Source organism: Copadichromis virginalis, linkage group LG5, assembly GCF_057382275.1.
Source record: "Copadichromis virginalis isolate Kocher_CV1m ecotype Utaka linkage group LG5, C_Virginalis_male_GT1.1, whole genome shotgun sequence".
Classification (NCBI taxonomy): domain Eukaryota; kingdom Metazoa; phylum Chordata; class Actinopteri; order Cichliformes; family Cichlidae; genus Copadichromis; species Copadichromis virginalis.
In genome coordinates, this window is record NC_140622.1 from 34904310 (window position 1) to 34924325 (window position 20016).

General features: G+C 39.9%; 1 protein-coding gene across 1 annotated transcript in view; it reads right to left on the reverse strand.

The window, feature by feature from the left end:
• Positions 1-4147: 4147 nt before the first annotated feature.
• tafa3a (TAFA chemokine like family member 3a) overlaps positions 4148-20016 on the reverse strand; it is a 130556-nt gene continuing 114687 nt past the window's right edge. The window contains exon 5 of the mRNA XM_085457525.1: positions 4148-5864. Coding sequence (XP_085313651.1) covers positions 5853-5864 — 12 coding nt within the window. The 3' untranslated portion in view covers positions 4148-5852. The remainder of the gene's footprint in view (positions 5865-20016) is intronic.

Genomic DNA, 20016 nt, shown 5'->3' on the forward strand with positions numbered 1-20016 from the left:
AAACATGAGCAAATTGGTTTAGTGCTCTTCAATTATTTAGATTTATTATTTTATTACATTTAGATGTTACCAAAGGGGAGGGGGGTACCATTGGGAAGCTGCTACTCTGAGATAAGGTTTACCTGAAATTTAGGTCTAATAATGGCCTTCCAATAAAAATAGGATTGGCGAGTCAGTCTCATCCACTGCCAATAAGACGTGTGCATCTCCCTGACCACAGCTAGAAATGCCATTTTACTGACATTATTTTCTACTGCAGATGGCTGACCAGGGAATTTATTCCTGGGAGGAGTTATGGGAGGATTTTAATCAACAGCTTCAGAGGCATCAGTCTGTAAAAATTGCAATGAAACTAGCTATAAGCTAATAACCTACGCACTATAACACACCTCAAAGAATTCCATTAGCAGGAGATACACTGGAGAAGTTTAATGTGCAGGATGATTTAAATGCAATTTCTGAGCTATTTTTCTTCCTGATAAGAAAAAAAATAGGGAGGAGGTTTAATAATTTGACAGGAAAATTGCAGCATTTAAAGACAATTCAGCACAAAATTGAAATGTTATTGGCTGTAGGAATATATTTACCCAGCAACTATGACAGTGGCACCAGAGGTGTTCAGTTCATTTTCAAACAAATGTTCAAACTGGTTACCAGTATCACTAACTGATGTCACCTGGTTCCAAAGATTAATACTCTCATCTCAGTTATGATTTACATTCATTATTCACAAAAATTTTTAAAAGCACATAAACCAAATCCAGTACATTTATAGTAATTGTACAGCCCAGATTATAAACTTAACAGGTTAAAACAGCAAATGTTTTGTACAGACCAGCATCATCCCTGTGCTGGAAAAACTGGCATGCTAATCAGACCAGTCTGGCTCCACAGTAGGGGTGTCAGAAACACTTGTGATGACTTGGCAAAAACATTTAGTGTGATGTGTTTTGTCCAGTGCATTCCAGTGCAATGCAATATCAAAAAGCAAAGTTGCTACATTGACAACTCAAGCAAGGATGCATTCCTTCTATCACGCCAGATTTCTACTTGCAGTTGTCATTAAAAATATCCTGTGATTCCTGTCATGGTAATTTTACAGTTGCAAAATTGCTTTACTGTTGTGGATGCAAAGAAAGCAAACAGACTCAGGGAAACTTTTAAAGACTTTAATGCTAAAACTTGGGTTTAAAGATGATCGATGGCGTAGGGAGCTGTAGAAAGCGTGACTGCTGGATGGAGAGCATAGTTTTGGGAAATGAGGAGAGAAATGGAAACCAGTCTCTGTCTTGGTTTTGGAATTTAGCTTGGAATGGCAGTGGAATATGGAGGGAGGCTAACCAAAGGTTGGTTGTATATGCAAAGCAGGTAGGGCAGACCATCAGGCAAGGGTAAACCTGGCTAGAACAAAGTACTTTATAAAGAACAAAACATAAAACTAGAACCAAAACCTTGAAACAACTGATACACCTGAGGTTGATAAAATGATCAGGTGAAGGGTGGGTGACAAGGTGCAAGGTGACAATGTAAGACGAATGGAACTACAGGACACAGAGCAGAGGTAGGAGGGGGTTGCTGGGAAAAACGCTGGAGACATGGCATAGGCCATGTCATTCTCAAACTTTCTCATAAAGTGCTATCTATTGTGCTATCGCTTTCTTTATTTATAACTTTTTTTGTATTTATAGTAACTATGGGAAGCAATTATGTCTTGCAGTTGTCTTCAGGTATAACTATTTTATCCTGGTGTTTTCCCATTCCCTCTATCAGTCTCACTCTCACTAGCTCTCTCTCTCTCCCATCTATCCAGAGAAATTCCTAGATTATCATTTCATCTCTCTCTCTACTATGAAAAATCCTTAAAGGAGACACACACACACACACACACACACACACTAAAAGGTTAAAGGTGAAAGGAGAATGAGAGACTGCTTCTAGCTGACAAAAAGTCTATAAAAACTCAAATAACCCATTGTTACAACACCAGTATGCAGAAAAGCATCTCTGGATGCACAACCTTGAACCTTGAATTAGTGGTACAGCAGCAGAAAACCATACCGGATGCCACTCCTGTCAACTAAGAACAGGAAACTGAGGCTACAATTTTTACAGGCTCACATGTTACATGTTTGATGTCAACAACCTGAAAGCATGGATCTGTCTTGCCTTGTATCAATAGTTCAATATAATGTGGAGGGGTTAATACTTTGGTCCCCGTCATACCGACTGAGCATAATTTAAACATCACAGGGTACCTGAGTATTGTGGCTGACCATGCCCATCCCTTTATAACCACGGTGTGATTGTTGCTTCCTGCTGGATAATATGGCATGTCAAAAATTATTTCGTGCTGGCTTCTTGATGTTGACAGTGCGTTCACTGAACTTGAATGGCCTTGACAGTCAACAAATCTCAGTCCAACACAGCATCATTGAGATGTGGTGGATTTGGGAAATTCAGATGAGCAGCTAAAACTTGTGATATGGATCAAAATTACTGTTTTCTGCACCGTGCTAAATCTACGCCACAAAGAATTAAGTTCTGAAAGGAAAACAAATGCATCCAGGTACTAAAAACTGTGTAACTAATGAACTGGCAGGTAAGTGTAGTCCTTTTATTTTCTAGTTTCTAGTAAGTTTTTTGACTTTGTAGTTCTTTAGATTTAACAATTAGCTGTAGATCAGGAGGTAGAGCAGGTCATATACTCATTCGATCCCTGGCTCCCCCAGTCTGCAGGCCAAATATCCCAAAAATGCTCTCTGATGCATCCATTGGTGTATGAATGTGTGTGAATGTTAGAAAGTAAGCACTAAAAAGCATAGAAGAAAGTATTTGTGTGAATGGGTGAATGTGGCATGTTGTAAAAAGCGCTTTGAGTGCTCCAGGAGAGTAGAAAATAACTGTACAAAAATCAGTCCATTTAACAACAGTAATTGTTTACTCGTTGTTTGCATGTCTGCCTGCTTGGGTCCTTATATATCGAAAGCTAAGAAATATATTCGATGATATACTACTCATTCAGAGTTGTAAAGCAAAATCAATTTTGTAGTTCTACAAGATCTTTCTGATATAATGTTACTAAACAAACAAATGCTTAATCACACTAGTGCCCAATTAGAGCTGATTGCGATAAAGTCTGGAGTGAGGGCCACAGCAGTTTCAAGTTTTTTTGAAGTTTTTGAAGTTATTTAACTTCAGAAATACAGAAGTAAATGACAAAATTGTCAAACAGCCAGACCTCAGCTTTGCACTGTGGTTTCCAAACACAAAACCTGTATTTCCATTCAACTTCTGTGAAGGTCTTTTATGGCAAAGCAACAAAACCCAGAGGAGCAATGGTATGAAAAGATCTTTCATTATTAATAGAATATTAGCCCGCATAAAGGTGAATGACTGAAGGATTGTGTTTCAGCACTGCAGGGGCTGTAAGTGCACAGAGGTTAATTCTCTGATCCAAGGGTAGATTTGTATCATTGTTTGTAGATAGAAAGGGTTTTCCAGGGGAACGGATTCATGTCTTCTCCCTCTTTTCCTTGGAGCACTGTGTTAGATTGCCTGGTCTGATTAATCTTAATGAATTATGCAAATAGCCTTTATCTCAAATGATTTAGCAATGTTTCTGTATTGTTTTATTAATGCACTTATGAATTACTCTGTATAATCACATAGCTTTTCCTCAGCCATTCACTGTTTGTAATTCATCGCCAGGTCTTTATTAAATCCATGGTGGTCTCCAGTGAATTGCATGCAGGAATGAGAAATTAGTCATTACTGTAATTTAATGATTTCTAACCAAACAAGAGGCAACCTGGATCACTTAACCATAGCAAACCTTCTCATTCCTCCCCTTCAGCATCAGTCCCTGGGGTCTGGTCTTTGGGAGCAAGCTTTTTACATTTTTTGCTTAATTAATTGTGTTTAGTATAAGAAGCATTCTGTGGCAAATGTACCGCTTCACTTACAGATGGAAATTGACTTAGAAAATATGAAATTCCTCATAAAGTGAGGGTTTGTTTTGAGTCTAGACTGAAGCTTTTTCTTTTTTTCTCTCTTTTGCAATCTCTGGATTTATGAAAGTGTAGCACAAAGTAATGTTTGATTTTTTTAAAAAAAAAAAATTTACAGAAAGAAATTACTAAAATGCCATTTTTGCACAGATTATATGATATTTTCCTAGAGTCATAAACATGACACCTATAGAGGAAATATACATTATAATTTATTTTATTATCATATCAGAAAAGGGTGGCACATAATATACTGTGATTTCCTGTCCCTAAGGTATACATCACATGCAGGTGAACTATAATTGCATCCCTAACTTTCTTATGACTTCTCTAAGAAACCCAGTTCTAACCAATTTTCATGATAGAGCTTCCCGTCCATCAGTAACTATAATAACTATATTATATGTGTCAAGATGAACGGACGTTTTATTTGATCTTGAACTCCACTGATTCAAATGGCTACGTCATTAGGGCTAAATAATCCTGTGCCTTTTACTGATTGTCTTCCAACCTCCTGTTGTACACTCTTCAGTCTAACTCCCTCAGAAGCTTTATTTTACTACACATAGTAACAAGGATTTTGGATTTATAACAGAAAAAGCCTCATGGGATCTCAAAAAACAAGTAAATAAGTCCTATAATTTGATTGTGATGGGTAGCATTAATTTAATGCAATAAACCAAGGATGACACTAACATCTACTTTGGGAAATGAACCAAATAGGATTAAGGTTGTTTAGGGTAAGAGATAATTATCTCCCTGGACCAGATTTCAGATACTTTTTTTTAAGTCTGTTAATTTTGAGAAGAACGTTGCAATGAGATTTCACCCATTTGTATTTTTGAACATGGCCTACTTTTGCATTTGCTGATTTTCAGATTTCAAATCCACCATGAACACAACCTTGATTAGCTGTGAGCTCTCCCCCTCTTCCTGCTTTTTTTGTCAGATTATTTGCTTGACCTGCTAATTTTAAGTCCCAACAGCTCCTGCCTATACAGCACTATGGCCTGGTATGCAAAATGCCTCAACAGAAAGAGAAACTGTAAAAAAATAAAAAAATAAAAATCAAACTTTCTTTTTTAAACAGCAATATCCATTAAGTTAGATTTATTGATATAATACTGACATTTGTAATGAATAGTAGTCACCAGGCTTTGAAAACAACAGATACCATTAAAACATTTTGGCAGAACTGAGCTATGTTGACCCTTGGTGAGCTGTAGCGAAACATCTTACATTTTTTTCTTGGTTTCATTGTGGTGGCATTGTCTTTTTGTCTTTCAGAAAGAAGACTTGACATCCTAACAAACTTAAAAAAGACAAAACACTTTAAATTAACAAAAAGAAACAGAAGAGATATCTGCTCCATAAGGCTAAAAGGAACGGAAATGCTTATGATCTCACGAGATCAACACAGATATGCATCAAGAGTCCTGGGGCTCTTTGTGGCAAGAAAATAACACAAAAGTTTCACATCACATGGTTTTGTTTCAAGAGTGATTTTTTTTTCTGTTATCCAGAGTCCTTTAGTCAATATATATCTTCACTGTTGAGATCTCTAGTCCAAAGGAATAAAACTATAATACAAAGAGAGATTTGGTGGGCAGTAGAGTTCAGAGACAGCTACTGTTGATGCTAGATCAAATGTCAGGAATTTGTTTGGATATGTAGTCTTATACGATGCTCCCTGGTCCCTGGTTCATTCACTTGAATGTCCGTGATTGTTGTCCTCATTGGTCCCTGGTTACCACCAATTCTCAAAACACGACATCCAATTGTCCAACGGTGTTGATCAAAGAAACAGTGTCTGGTTTCAAATGAGGTTATCCTTGAAACAGACGACTATCGGGTGACCTAGAGACAGGGAAGAAATAAGAAGTTAGGAAGCAGAAGGAAATACTGCAAATGGTTTGTGTTCTTATTTGACTATTTATAAGGCCAGTTATGGCATAAACTGTTGGTGAAGGTTTGTTTGTTTTAGGTTGTTTGTTTTAAACCTGCCCACTTTCAGGTATTTTTTCACACATTGAAATCTGAGGCATTGTTTGAGCATGGATATCTCAAAGTGAAGACAAACACTTCACTAGCTTTTCTTACCATAACATTGAATCAGGACTTGTAATTTGGCACACATGCAAATATAAGTGTGCCAAATGAGTATTGGCTCATTAAAATATGAAAAAAGCATGGCATTCATAGTCACAAACATGAGGAAAAGGCTATTTCCATTCAACTGCCATGATGGGTTGAGCAAATATGACAGAAAAAAAACTATCAGTAGATTGCCCACTTGAATTCCAATATAATTGGAAGATGACCTGGGTTACTATATATAACTAAGAAAATTGTCTAAGATGTTCTAGAAATATTTAAAATTAAAATGTTTAAAAAAAAAATTCTAAATGTTTTAAACATTTGATGATTTGAAACAAACTAACCTATCTATTCATTAAAAAAATCCAAAATACATTTCTGACGCTCATGATCACTCATAATCAAAAGGTGAAAATTATCACACAAAAAATACCACACTGCTGCTGTTATAATAAAAGAGCATAATGTTTTTGCTTCGTTATGACTGAGAACTTCTAAAAGTTGCACACATTGACCTTGGAATGCATGTGGATGTTGAGCATAAATAAAACGCTTAATGAACATTAGCATTGGTGATTGCTGATTATTTTAGCAGCAGAGCTTTATGGCCGTGTTTGCCTTTTGATCCAGTACATTAGTCGAGACAAAAATATTTAAATAATTCAAAAAACAATATTCACATTATATACAGATGTTCACAGCACAGATGTTCACAACACAATCACCAGACAGTGTTCTTTGTAGAATTAACTACAAAGTGATGTCTTACATTTTCATCCAGCGCCAGCTTAAATTTCCAATCTGTTAAATAAATTGGGTTATGATGAAATACCTTCAGAAGTAATGTCACTGCTGTGTACCTCAGCTGAGCATGCCTGGTTCTAATTACTAAACACCAAGTATCAAACTAGTAAAGAAATTGTTATAATACTTTAATATTAAAGTAAATAGTCGAACTTTAAATATACAAAAGTCAAGCTAGTACTAAAAAAATATCCATTACCATTGCTATCGATTCTTACCATCTGACTCGCCTTGGAATAGTAACTTTTCCATTAAAAAAAAAGTTCTTGTTTTGATGCTACATCTTAAGCAATTTATATCTCTTGAAAGTCTGACAGGTTCAAGGTGCTCATTTTCCCAGCATGGTATGTTTATAATTCTAAAACCTGAGCTCTTACAAAATGGCACTCAGTAGTAGTCAGATGTAATGCAGTGTGCATCTTGGTCAATGATTTCCATGCAGACAGAGGGAATATTATTATTCATGATGGCATACAACTGGAATAAGTATTCTCAGATGTTTTCATGAATATTAATATAATGGATTGAAAGATGCAGTTTGTAGCTACTACGCTCACTTTAAGCAAATCTCTAAAAATACTCTGGGAGGTGAATGCTGTTCTTTGTTGGTTTGCCGTTTAAAAAGTAGAACACAAGTGACTCTGTGACTTGGCCTGTGATGCTAGACAGACTTTAATACCAACACACACACACACACACACACACACACACACACACACACGCACACACAGAGACAGACAGGCAGAAAGGTTGATATAAGAACAGGTGTTCCTGTGTGAATATTTGCACTTTAGTGCTATTCAGTTAGAAGTTAGCGGGGTCTCACCAGTTGAATCAATAAGGACCTTACCACACACAATCAGTGTTCTGAGCAAAGCAATCCAAAAGCTGTATTGAAGTGTGATCTTTCTGCTGCTTAGAGCTGCAGCTGATAATACAGAGCTTGCTGTTTGGGGAGCCACAATTTAATTTTCACTTCCATGTGGCAGTCCTCGGGAATCACGGGTGTGAGAGACAATTTGAAAATTAGTAGGTCTTATATTACTTTTGTAGGAAGCTGTAAACGGAGTAGATTCATGGTGTGGCTTACAGTTTTTTACAGACGCTAGGACACATTTCCCAAAACTTAGGTCACTTTTGCAAAACTCTTCACACAATTCTCCTAACTGACCTTCAGCTTGGCACAGCAGTTCATTTCACATTCAAAATGCACTACAACTACCAAAACACTTTATTCAGGTCTCAAATAAACTCATTCTTCCAGAACACTAGCAAAGGTTGACAGCCGACAAACACACTTTGTCACTCACAAAACAATGACCTAAAAAACACTAACAACATGTAGCATTACACAGTGTTTTCTTGTGTAAAACAAGGACACATCTCTGTTTATAATTTCAATATATGTTACTGGAATGAATCAGACATCATGCAGAATTCGTTAATATTTGTTTATGTATTTTTATTTTTTTGCACTAAGTAATCCCAAAATACAAGAATTTGTATACACACCATCCACTGATACACATACAATAGTAATGCTAATCTACTCGGTCTTCTCCATTTGGCCACAGGTTCTCATCCACATCACATCTTATGTCATCTAGGGCAATACACCTAGGAAAGAATCTTCTGGCTGCCAGAATTGAAGGAGTTGAAAAATTGAAGGAGTAACACCTGTGTAGATGTTCATCTACAATGAGAATAAGCTGTGGCTGGTTAAACTGCATTTTTAGATTTAAAATATGTTTCAATAAAATATTGCTGTTGGATTTTGCTGTCTTTTCAAGTTTTGCATTGTGTTATTGTTTTGGCCATAAGTTTAACAGTTTTGAAAACAGTATGTAAGCACATGCAAAATGTCCTGTCCGTACAAAGATTTTTGGCAGTTGTTGTGTCTGAGTGAGAAGATAATTCATGAAATTTGAGAGATGTAGTCATTGAAAGCATTTTGTGCCAAAACAATGATAACTGATCCTCAGTTTAGCCCACATAGACTTCTGTTGTGCTCACTGTGTGAGGAGTTTTGCAAAAGTGACCTAAGTATTGAGAAATGTGTCCTAGCGTCTGTAAAAAACTGTAACATGAAGTTAGGTCTGGCGATTTTGTCAACAGTATAAGAGAAAAATTTTGGCACATTATTACTGCTACAGTGTCCTAGTGTGACCTACAGTGAAATGCACAAATACACATGAGGGTAGAATTATTAGCCCCCTATGAAAAGTTCAGTATTTCCAAAGTGCGGTTAAACAGAACAAGGAATTTTTGCAAAAGCTTTTCCAAACATGCTAGTTTTATTTTGGATGTTTAAAAAGAACGCACTTCTAGTATGCATAGTATTTCTCCAAGTTGGCCTTGACATTTGATAGCGGTTTGAAGGTCTCTTCTGTTTTCTTGCTCGGCAACCTCCCAGGTAATTTCTGTTCAGGGTTCTCATGATTGTCTTATTTGAGGCTACAGTATTTCTCTCCAGAGTCTTTGAAATCTTTTGCATCAAACCTCCTTCAAGCTTGTTTTCTATTGCACATGTCACGATCCTGGGTCTTATGACCCAGTGTTTTGAGTTTTAGTTCATTTTGATGTTTATAGTATGTTTAAGCTCATTAGGTTTCCTATGTTCATTTGCTTATTAGTTCCCCCTTGTGTTTTCAACCCCTGTGAAGTCTCCCTTGCCCTTCGTGTGTTTCATGTCTGTTGTCTTATGTTGTCATGTCTGCCTCTCATGTTTCCAGTTTTATTTTGAAGAGATCTCGTGTTTTTATATTATGGATTATGTTTTGAGTCCTTTGTTGTACTGTTTCTTGTTTCCCTAGATTTCAGTTATGGTTATCATAGGTTTAGTTCTTTGGCTTTGTAATATGGCTTCCCTGTGTTCAATGTTGTGTCTACTGTGACCTCTTTGTACCATGTTTCTGGTCCCTATAGTCTGTCTTCTCAGTTGCTGTTAAGTTTGCATGTTTAGAGTTCAGTCAATGTGTTTCCTGTTTTACTTTGAAGGTCCATGTCTCATGTGCGTGTTTCTAGTTTTGCTTCCCTTGTCTCGTCCAGCCTGATTACTCCCAGCTGTGCTCTCCTTCTGTGTCTCATTCCCTCGTTATCCCTCTGTGTATTTAAGCCCTGTGTTTCGCTTTGTCAGTGTTGTAGTCTCCCTCATGCTGTGTGTGATTCTCCCCGTATGCATTTTAATTAGCTTTTCCCGGTTTAGTTTTGTATTGCTTGTGTTCTATTTTCCAGCAATAAAGCTGTGCTTTTGAGTTCAAGTTCTGTCCCCGTGAGTTTGCGTTTGGGTCCAATCCCTGCCTGCCACACAGCCGAAACATGACAGCACTCTTTGAATTTCTTCATGATACTTCTCACTCTAGTTCGTGACAATTTAAAATGTTGTGATAATGCCATGTCCTGATTTGTGAGCATCAGCATTTCATTTTCCTCAAGTCTAAACTGATTTATTTTGTTTTTTACTATCATTCCTTCTCAAAGGACACCTTAAACCCTTTCTGCAGTTTTTACACTACGTGTAAATTGGAAGATATCCCTCAGTTTTAACTTGATGTTTCAAGCAGTGCGTGTGCGTGTATCTCCATGGTTGGGGGGGGGGGGAGATTATTTTATTTTATGCTTTCTAAAGAAACTACTATAAAATGTTATGTTAAAAGTACAAAAAAAGTGGTACATTTTTACAAAAACCTCATCTGTATTTCTGTTTTCAGGCCATCCGTTATTAGATTTGCACTTATTATTATTGTATTGTTAAAAACTAACAAACAAAACAAAAAAAAATCTATCTGTTGAATCAGATTACTTAATCCCTTTGCCTGTTTAGTTGTGTTTTACTTCCTGCTTGATTTGCTAGCTGTTCTGTGTCTGGTACTGACTTTAACTTGCCCTGTCTCGTTATGTTCATCATCTTCAGCTGTGTTAGTTCTCCACCCATTACTTCTCCCATTTGTCATTTGTTGTGTTGTATGTGTAGTTGTGTGTCCTTGTAGTAGAACATTTCCTGTATTGGGATTCCTAGTGTTTTCTGAGTCTGGATTCCCTGTGCTTCTTGTACATTCCAATAAATCTTGGATGTTTGGATTCCGTGGTTTTGCTCTTTGTTCATCCCCAGATGTTAGACTTTGTAATTTCTTGACTTATCAGCATTAAAAGCTTGTTAATATTTTACTCCTGTCTTCTGCATCCTGTATTTGTGCCGGTAAATTACCACCATACACGCACAGTCTTTTCTATGACACATTGCATCCTTATTTATAATATTTAATTTTTAATTATTACATTTCACTTTATTGCTCAGTAACTGTGAAAACCCCACAACTTCTTTTATACACTGAAGATGTTTTCTATTGTAAAAGGAAAGTTAGAAAAGTACAAGTACAAACACATTTGTGACTGCAGAAGCAGATTCTAACGGGCATTTGACCTCTTAAAGAACTAGTGACAGAGAGAAAAAGCTTGGACACTAAACAGAGTAAAACCACAGCAAAACAATGTTAGCAGTCACAAAAACCTGAAGCCTAGCAAAAGCTTATCAAAGCATTTAGCATTCATTGGTTTCTGGGTGTCATTGTGATGGTTGCTGGGGAGTAAACACACAAAGGGGAATCAGCAGAAGTCAGCTCCTTCGGGTTTAGTGCTTAAGTTGCTTCAGGATAAAAGACCACACTTGACTGTTCAACCGCAGGTCAGTCACATTAATAATCTAAGACTCCGCTTTGGATGGATAGCTACTGAAGCACACGTATGCAGAAGCACATTCGTGTATACACTATTGCCATATCCATGAGAATCAGCACATCATTGTTAAGTAACAAAAAGACTAATTCACAGTTCTAGAGTTTTCATTGTGCAAATTACATAGTTGATGTCAGCCTCAATCAATGATTTAAAAAGCAAAACAACTGTCATTAAACGTATTTAGCTCATCTTTCTGAGCTGTCTATTGATTAAACATTTGCTGAGCATTTCCCTGCCTTTTAACTCTAAAAAACAGTTTTATTCTCATGCTTTCGACTGGCAATATAGTTGGGATTCAGTTTCAAGAAAAAACTACCATTGTGTTCATTGATATTTTCTTTTATAGTCATTTTAATCAATTAGAAGATGGTATAGGGTTCCCCGTTGGCAGATGTGTAATGATGAGAGTTTATTTCAGGCCTGGACGGTGGAAAGAAATTCCAATAAGGCCGCTTGTCATTACTGGACTAGCAGCTTTGGACTAACAGGTTTGTTTTGAGACCAGATATAGTGTGAATAACCAGCATCAGCACTGTTCTGCTTTTCCATTACCTTTCAATGAATTTACCTTTGTGTTGGAGTATAAACCATCTATTTAAAGGAATTTCTCATGCTTATTTCTTTCTTGTTGTTTTAACAATACGCATTTTCCGTTATATTTTGGCCAGTAAAACTTATTTTCTCATGTGGATATTGTCTCGGAAAACATTAGATTCCAGCTAGGGTTATTTGTCCTCTCAGCTGAACTGCACCTATAATTTATCTGACACATTGTAGCTAAAATGCATACACTTTACACAGTTATGTTAGAGAGAACAAGAGATATTTTCACTTTTTTTTTTTTTTTTTTTTTTTTACAGGAAAAAAAAAATCTCTCTTGGACAGCTATCAATCAACACACTTCAACACATTCTCTACAAGCGGCACCTGTCAAGTGGAAAGCCTCTCTTTTTGTTTTGTCTTCTGATTGATGAGAAGTGAAAAGCAGGAACAGCCGAGGTTATAATTCCTGACATTACGAGCAGAACCATAACGCTAGCTGCTGCTGGACATGCTGAGAAAGAGGTAACAACTGGAGCTGTCTGAAAAGGGGCCTAGGGAGGTGTTAAGACATCTACTTTACTGATGTGACTTCATCATAACTGAATTGACACTTCTTTTTAATCGAAGCAACACTGCTGGGAAATAAGTACTGTAGGAGGCATGTACTGCAAAGTCTGTTCTGGACCCTTAATGTTCCAAATATGAAAAATAACTTACAGACTGAAGAGTGTAAACTGAGCTCAGTCTTACAGTTTTTCTCGATTGCTTAAACACTATAACCAGGCCTCTAAACTAAAATTTCAAAACCGTAACGCTATTGTTCAAAAAGCTCACCCATTTCCCTGAACTATAAACACTATTCCCTGCTTTGACACATGACTCAAATTTGGTGAACTGTTACTGCAAAACTCTACACACAAATCCCTACATTTTACAGTGCTTACACCATGTAGTCATTTAGAAAGCACTAGCATGCAATAATGTTAACTTAAGTCAGCATAGCTTGAGCTCAATTAGCACACAATTAACCAGGTGGAAACACTAGGAGTCAAAATTTAGCACACACCAATCAGAACCTGCGATGGATAGATAAAAGGGCCAAAGTCAGCTCATTCAGGTTTGAAACAATGGATCCAAAGAGATGCAAAGGAAGAGGACGTGGTGGAGAAAGAGGACGTGGTGAAGGAGGACGACGTGGTGGAGGAAGAGGACATGGTGAAAGAGGAGGACGTGGTGGAAGAGGAGGAGGTGGTGGTCTAGGACAACAGGAAGGTGGTGAAGGAGGAGGACGTGGTGGAGGAAGAGGACATGGTGAAAGAGGAGGACGTGGTGAAGGAGGAGGACATGGTGGAGGAAGAGGACATGGTGAAAGAGGAGGACGTGGTGAAGGAGGAGGACATGGTGGAGGAAGAGGACATGGTGAAAGAGGAGGACGTGGTGGAAGAGGAGGAGGAGGTGGTCTAGGACAACAGGAAGGTGGTGAAGGAGGAGGAGAGTGGTGGAGGAAGAGGACATGGTGAAAGAGGAGGACGTGGTGAAGGAGGAGGACGTGGTGGAGGAAGAGGACATGGTGAAAGAGGAGGACGTGGTGGAAGAGGAGGAGGAGGTGGTCTAGGACAACAGGAAGGTGGTGAAGGAGGAGGACGTGGTGGAGGAAGAGGACATGGTGAAAGAGGAGGACGTGGTGAAGGAGGAGGACGTGGTGGAGGAAGAGGACATGGTGAAAGAGGAGGACGTGGTGGAAGAGGAGGAGGAGGTGGTCTAGGACAACAGGAAGGTGGTGGAGGAGGAGGGAGAGGTGGAGGAGGAGGAGGACGTGGTGAAGGAGGTGGAGGTGGAGAACGACGGCGACAAGGAAGGGGAAGAGCAAGGGCACGAAGACAGTCAGTCTCGGATGAAATTCGAGCCACTTTAGTTGACCATGTCCTTGTCCATGGGATGACTATGAGGGAGGCTGGGCAACGAGTACAACCAAATTTGAGTCGCTTCACTGTTGCCTCCATCATCAGAACCTTCAGGGAGGAAAACAGGTAGGTGTACTTGCAGTAAGACTGCTTTGTACAGTAACTTGTAAGTTACTGAACTTATGTGTCTTGAGTTTCAGTATGTTTCCATTATTTTCCTGTAAAATGAATGTGTGACAGTTACAGTAATGAGTGCTTCTATTTTTGTAGGACACAGAGACGACCACCTGGTGGAGGCAGGTTAAGGCTTTTGTCGGAGGAGCAAGAGAGGGAACTTGTAAACATGGTAATTGCAAATAATGTAATCCGCCTGCGAGAGATTCAAAGGAGAGTGATTGAGGATGATCATCTTTTTCGAGGCATAAATGCCATCAGCCTCTCCACAATTGACCGCATCCTCCGAAAGAATCAATTCCGGATGAAACAGGCATACCGAGTCCCTTTCGAATGAAACTCTGACAGAGTGAAGAACCAACGTGTGGAATATGTTCAGGTATGAGTTTTGATACTGATACTTTGATACAGTTTATGCTGCCATTTCAGCACTCTTGAACTGTGGTTCAGGGTACCGATTGACTCTACTGTGTTATGTGTTTTGCAGAGAATCTTTGAGATTGAAGGACGGCCTGTTCCCCATGAAATAATCTTTGTGGATGAGGCAGGTTTTAACCTGACCAAAAGAAGGAAAAGGGGGAGGAACATAATTGGCCATCGGGCTATTGTAAATGTCCCTGGTCAGCGTGGGGGGAATGTCACTATGTGCGCAGCCATCAGCCAACGAGGGGTACTCCACCACCATGGCGTACTAGGACCCTATAACACTATGCTTCTCCTTGCTTTTCTTGATGGTTTAAGACAACATATGTTCCAGCTGGACTACAGGGAACCAGCACAGCCAGAGCAGCCTCACTACGTTGTTGTGTGGGATAACGTCAGCTTCCATCGCGCTGCTCTGGTTCGTGACTGGTTTACCAATAACCCAAGGTTTTCTAATATCTTTCTGCCTGCATACTCTCCCTTTCTAAACCCGATAGAGGAGTTATTTTCGGCATGGCGGTGGAAAGTGTATGACCGAGAACCTTATGTCCGTGTTCACCTCCTTCAGGCCATGGAAGAGGCCTGCCTAGACATATCAGTAGATGCATGCCAGGGGTGGATCAGGCATGCAAGAGGATTTTACCCCCGCTGCCTGGCTGGGGCCAATATAGCCTGTGATGTGGATGAGATTCTCTGGCCTGACCCAGACCAAAGACAAGATGCTGAGGTGGGATAATGTTTCTGGTGTGTGTTGTACTGTATAGTACATGAATGACAATGTGCCACTGTACATACATTGGTTGCGTCTTTTGTGTTTATCATGTGACAAGGGTTTTGAAGGGGAGAACCATAAGCAACCTATTTGTTTTGGAACTATTGTTTTGAATTAATTGTACCAGTGTGCAAAACTCTGTTGTAGTGTGTGTGTTTTTGAGGGCTTGTGTTTGATGTCTGAGGGCAAAGTTTGGTTTTTCAGCAGGAGTGAATAGTTTTGGGTGTAGAGCTTCATTTTGACCTGGAAATAGGATGTTTGGGGAATTGAGTGAGAGGTTATGGATTTGTGTTTATTGTTGTGAGGATATGAGGCGTAGTTTCAAGAAATGTGTTTTAGCAATCGAGAAAAACTGTAAAGCAGTATTGTAAACAACAGTGGGGTTACCTTTTGTTCTCTAAAGCATTTCTGCCCACTGGTTTTGTAAAGACACCGATAAAAGCTGTGAAGCCAAAACAAACTGTAAACTTGCAAGTCCTAAGTTCAAAGAAACCAATATGCAGTGTACTGTAAAACCAGGCCACCTCTGACCTTTCCCGTTCTGTACACGGACTTACTTAAATTAATGTAATTATGACTGTTATTGGACTTTTTACACTTTACCCAAATCACGTATTATCTAAAAAATGGAGTGTAAAATATAATTTTCACCAGGGTTTATGTCTTTCAACCTAAGTTGTAACCAAGACTTAAAAGGCTTACATTTTGAATCATTGAAATACTATTTTTGGATATGCTCCAGTTTCATTTGTTGGGATTTCTATTCAGACAGTAATAGACTTCACAGAAACATTTACTGCACCAATGCCACACTTAAGAACCTGAGCTCAGTCCTCAGGAAACCCTCCCTTCATTCCTCAGAATGATGCTAACTGTTGAGATACTCAGGTACAGAGCCCTCTAGCAAACATAAGCCGTCCCTGGCTTGCTCTCTGTGGGAGGTAGCAAGGCCATGAGCATGGAGCGACCCCCGCTGACTCCCTAATCAAAAAAGAGTCGAGGTTCTGACGGGTTCTACTAGCCACCTGGACCCCTGCTCGTCTGTGCCTCTGTTTCTGCTTTCCCATGGCTGTGTGAGAGGGCATGAATTATTAACCCGGCTAAAATAAAAAGCTCTGCTTCATCCCAGCCTCCTGTAGGCATGAATAATGGAAGAGGCAGCTCAACTACAGGCGTTTGGTGAGTCAAACAGTGGACCGTGATGGATGGCTAAGGGCCTACTGTGTCCCCCCTCCTCACCTACCATCCACTTCAGGTCCACCACACCCTCAAACCCAAAACACACTTCCAGATAACCTCTATTAATCTCCAGAAGTGCTCCAGCTTGAGCCCTCCTGGCTCCTTCAGCATATCCCACTCGACAATTTTGCTTCCTGGGGAAATATTTGTTCGTTGTTTGTTTGTCTTTCTCCTGCCATTGCTTGCCTTTGTTTTGCTTCTCTCTTGCACTTTGGAAGTCAAATGCAAGCCTATTCGAAGGCAGGCTGTGATTCAAGCCTCCTCTCACTTAACCTTAATGCAGAAACCTTGAGGATGAGATGGCAACATGGTATACGAATCTGATCAGTCATGCGAAACATTTCGTTCATCAGAGGCTGCAGTTTCCATCTTGTATCAGTGACCTCAGTGGTGTACAATCACATTGTCTGTTACAGATACGATAATTGTTTTTTGCTTACAAAGTAGTCAACTACCAACTGCAGTGCAGACTCTCATGATAATTGTATTTCTATATTTATTCTAGTCATATAAAAGATTATATCTGACTTTCAGCCTGTAATGATTTAATTGCTTTGAGTGTGAAATTATGCATGCAGAAAAAAGACAAATGTCTTATTGCATATATTAATGAAGCACAAAATGAATATCCAGTAATCATTTTGACACTAAATATTTTGCAGGCTGGCTGTCTTAAAACAAGCTCAACTGTCAACTTGTGATTAAAACCCTGAGCTAATTTCATGATTTAATAATTGTAATTCATCACAAGTGCTATTTAGATATGTCAGATTATCTCTTAAATCCCCCCAAAATTACATTCTGACAGAAAAAGTTTAAAGAAACCAGTTGTGACTAATGTTACAACAATTGGCTCTGATTAAATAAGCATTCCTTTTGAATGTTGCTTAACAGGAGCTAAATATAAAATAAACTAAAGCCATAATAAAATATACAGCATATGCTATATTTATCTCAGGTCATCTCCAAAGTTGTTTAAGAACATGGTGAAGGTTTGGCAGTATCTCTATTTATATGCATTGTTATGATGTAGCTCAGGGAACATATCTCTATATCGGTCCGATAACATACCTATCATCAGTATATGAATGTGTGATATTCTTCATTTCTTAATTTCACATCTACTATAATGTGTTCAGCATATGTATACACTAATGGAAAACTTTATTAGGTACACCTGTTCAACTCCTTAACACAAATAACTATTCAGTCAATCACATGTAGACATGGTGAAGATGACCTGCTGACATCTTGATGGGAAGAAAAGTGGGACCTTTCTTCCCACTTTTGACTCAAACCAAGCATCAAAAGTACAAAGAAAGTTCATTTAAGTGACTTTGAATGTGACATGGTTTTTGGTGTGAGACAGGCTGTCCTGAGTAATTCAGAAACTGGTGATCTACTGAGATTTTCCTGTACGACCATCACTGGAATTTAGAGTGAATGGTGCAAAAACTAGTAGTAGAACAAATCTCTGAATGTACAACAGCATTGAACCTTGAAGTATGTGGCCTGCATTAGCAGCAGAAGACCACATTAATGTTACTCCTGTCAGCTAGGCTACAATTCACACAGAATCACTTAAATTGGACATCTGATATTTAATAATTCTTCTTCTTTATCATTTTCTGCTGAAAAATTCACATGTTAGTACCCATCATTGGATGGCTATTTCCATCCATCCATCCATCCATCTTCATCCGCTTTGTCCGGGGCCGGGTCGCGGGGGCAGCAGCCTAAGCAAAGAGGCCCAGACCTCCCTCTCCCCAGCCACCTCCTCCAGCTTATCCGGGGGAATACCAAGGCGTTCCCAGGCCAGCCGAGAGATATAATCTCTCCAGCGTGTCCTGGGTCTGCCCCGGGGCCTCCTCCCGGTGGGACATGCCTGGAACACCTCACCCAAGAGGCGCCCAGGGGGCATCCTTGTCAGATGCCCGAACCACCTCAGCTGGCTCCTTTCGATGTGGAGCAGCAGCTGCTCTACTCTGAGCCCCTCCCGGATGGCCGAACTTCTCACCCTATCTCTAAGGGAGAGGCCAGCCACCCTTCGGAGGAAGCTCATTTCTGCCGCTTGTATCCGCGATCTCGTTCTTTCGGTCACTACCCCACAGCTCGTGGCCATAGGTGAGGGTAGGGACGTAGATCGACCGGTAAATTGAGAGCTTCGCTTTTACACTCAGCTCCCTCTTCACCACGACGGACCGGTGCAGCGTCCGCATTACTGCAGCTGCAGCCCCAATCCGTCTGTCGATCTCCGGCTCCCTTCTCCCATCACTCGCGAACAAGACCCCGAGATACTTGAACTCCTCCACTTGGGGCAGGAACTCATCCCCGACCCGGAGTGGGCACTCCACCCTTTTCCGGCTGAGAACCATGGCCTCAGATTTGGAGGTGCTGATCCTCATTCCCGCTGCTTCACACTCGGCTGCGAACCGTTCCAGTGCGAGCTGGAGGCCCTCACCCGATGAAGCCAACAGAACCACATCATCTGCAAAAATCAGAGATGAGATTCTGAGGCCACCAAAGCGAAAGCCCTCTGCCACTTGGCTGCGCCTAGAAATCCTGTCCATAAAAATTATGAACAGAACCGGAGACAAAGGGCAGCCCTGGCGGAGCCCATCACCCACCGGGAACGAGTCCGACTTATTGCCGGCAATGCGAACCAAGCTCTTGCAACGGTTGTATAGGGACCGAATGGCCCGTAGCAATGGGCCAGACACCCCATATTCCCGCAACACCTCCCACAGGACACCCCGAGGGACACGGTCGAATGCTTCCAAGAGGATTAATATACCTGTCACAAACCTCAAATCATCTCTAACTGGTTTCTGGAAAGTAACTGCACTCAAATGGCTTCCACAATCTTGATCTCAGTCAGCAATGTGCAGCTGACAAATTTGCAGCAACCGTATGATGCTGTTATGCTGATATAGACCAAAATCTCTGAGGAATGTTTCCAGCACCTTGTTAAATCTATGCCACAAAGGCAATAGAGGATCCAGACTGATACCAGCAACGTGTACCTTATAAAATATCCAGTCAGTGTACAATACCATGCATTTTTATTGCCTTCTTTACTTGGAACCAAGCGTTTTCCAGAAAGCCTGATTGAGCTTTTCAGTCCAAAACAGTTTTAAACTGGCACCTTTCACTCCATGGCTGACGCAGTTGGATCATATATTACCGTAATTGTCGGGCTATAAGCCGCTACTTTTTGCACAAGCTTTGAACCCTGCGGCTTTTAGTCAGGTGCTGCTTTTCTATGGATTGTCCATGATTTTTGTGGTATCGTAAGACGATTTGTTTTGTTTGTTCC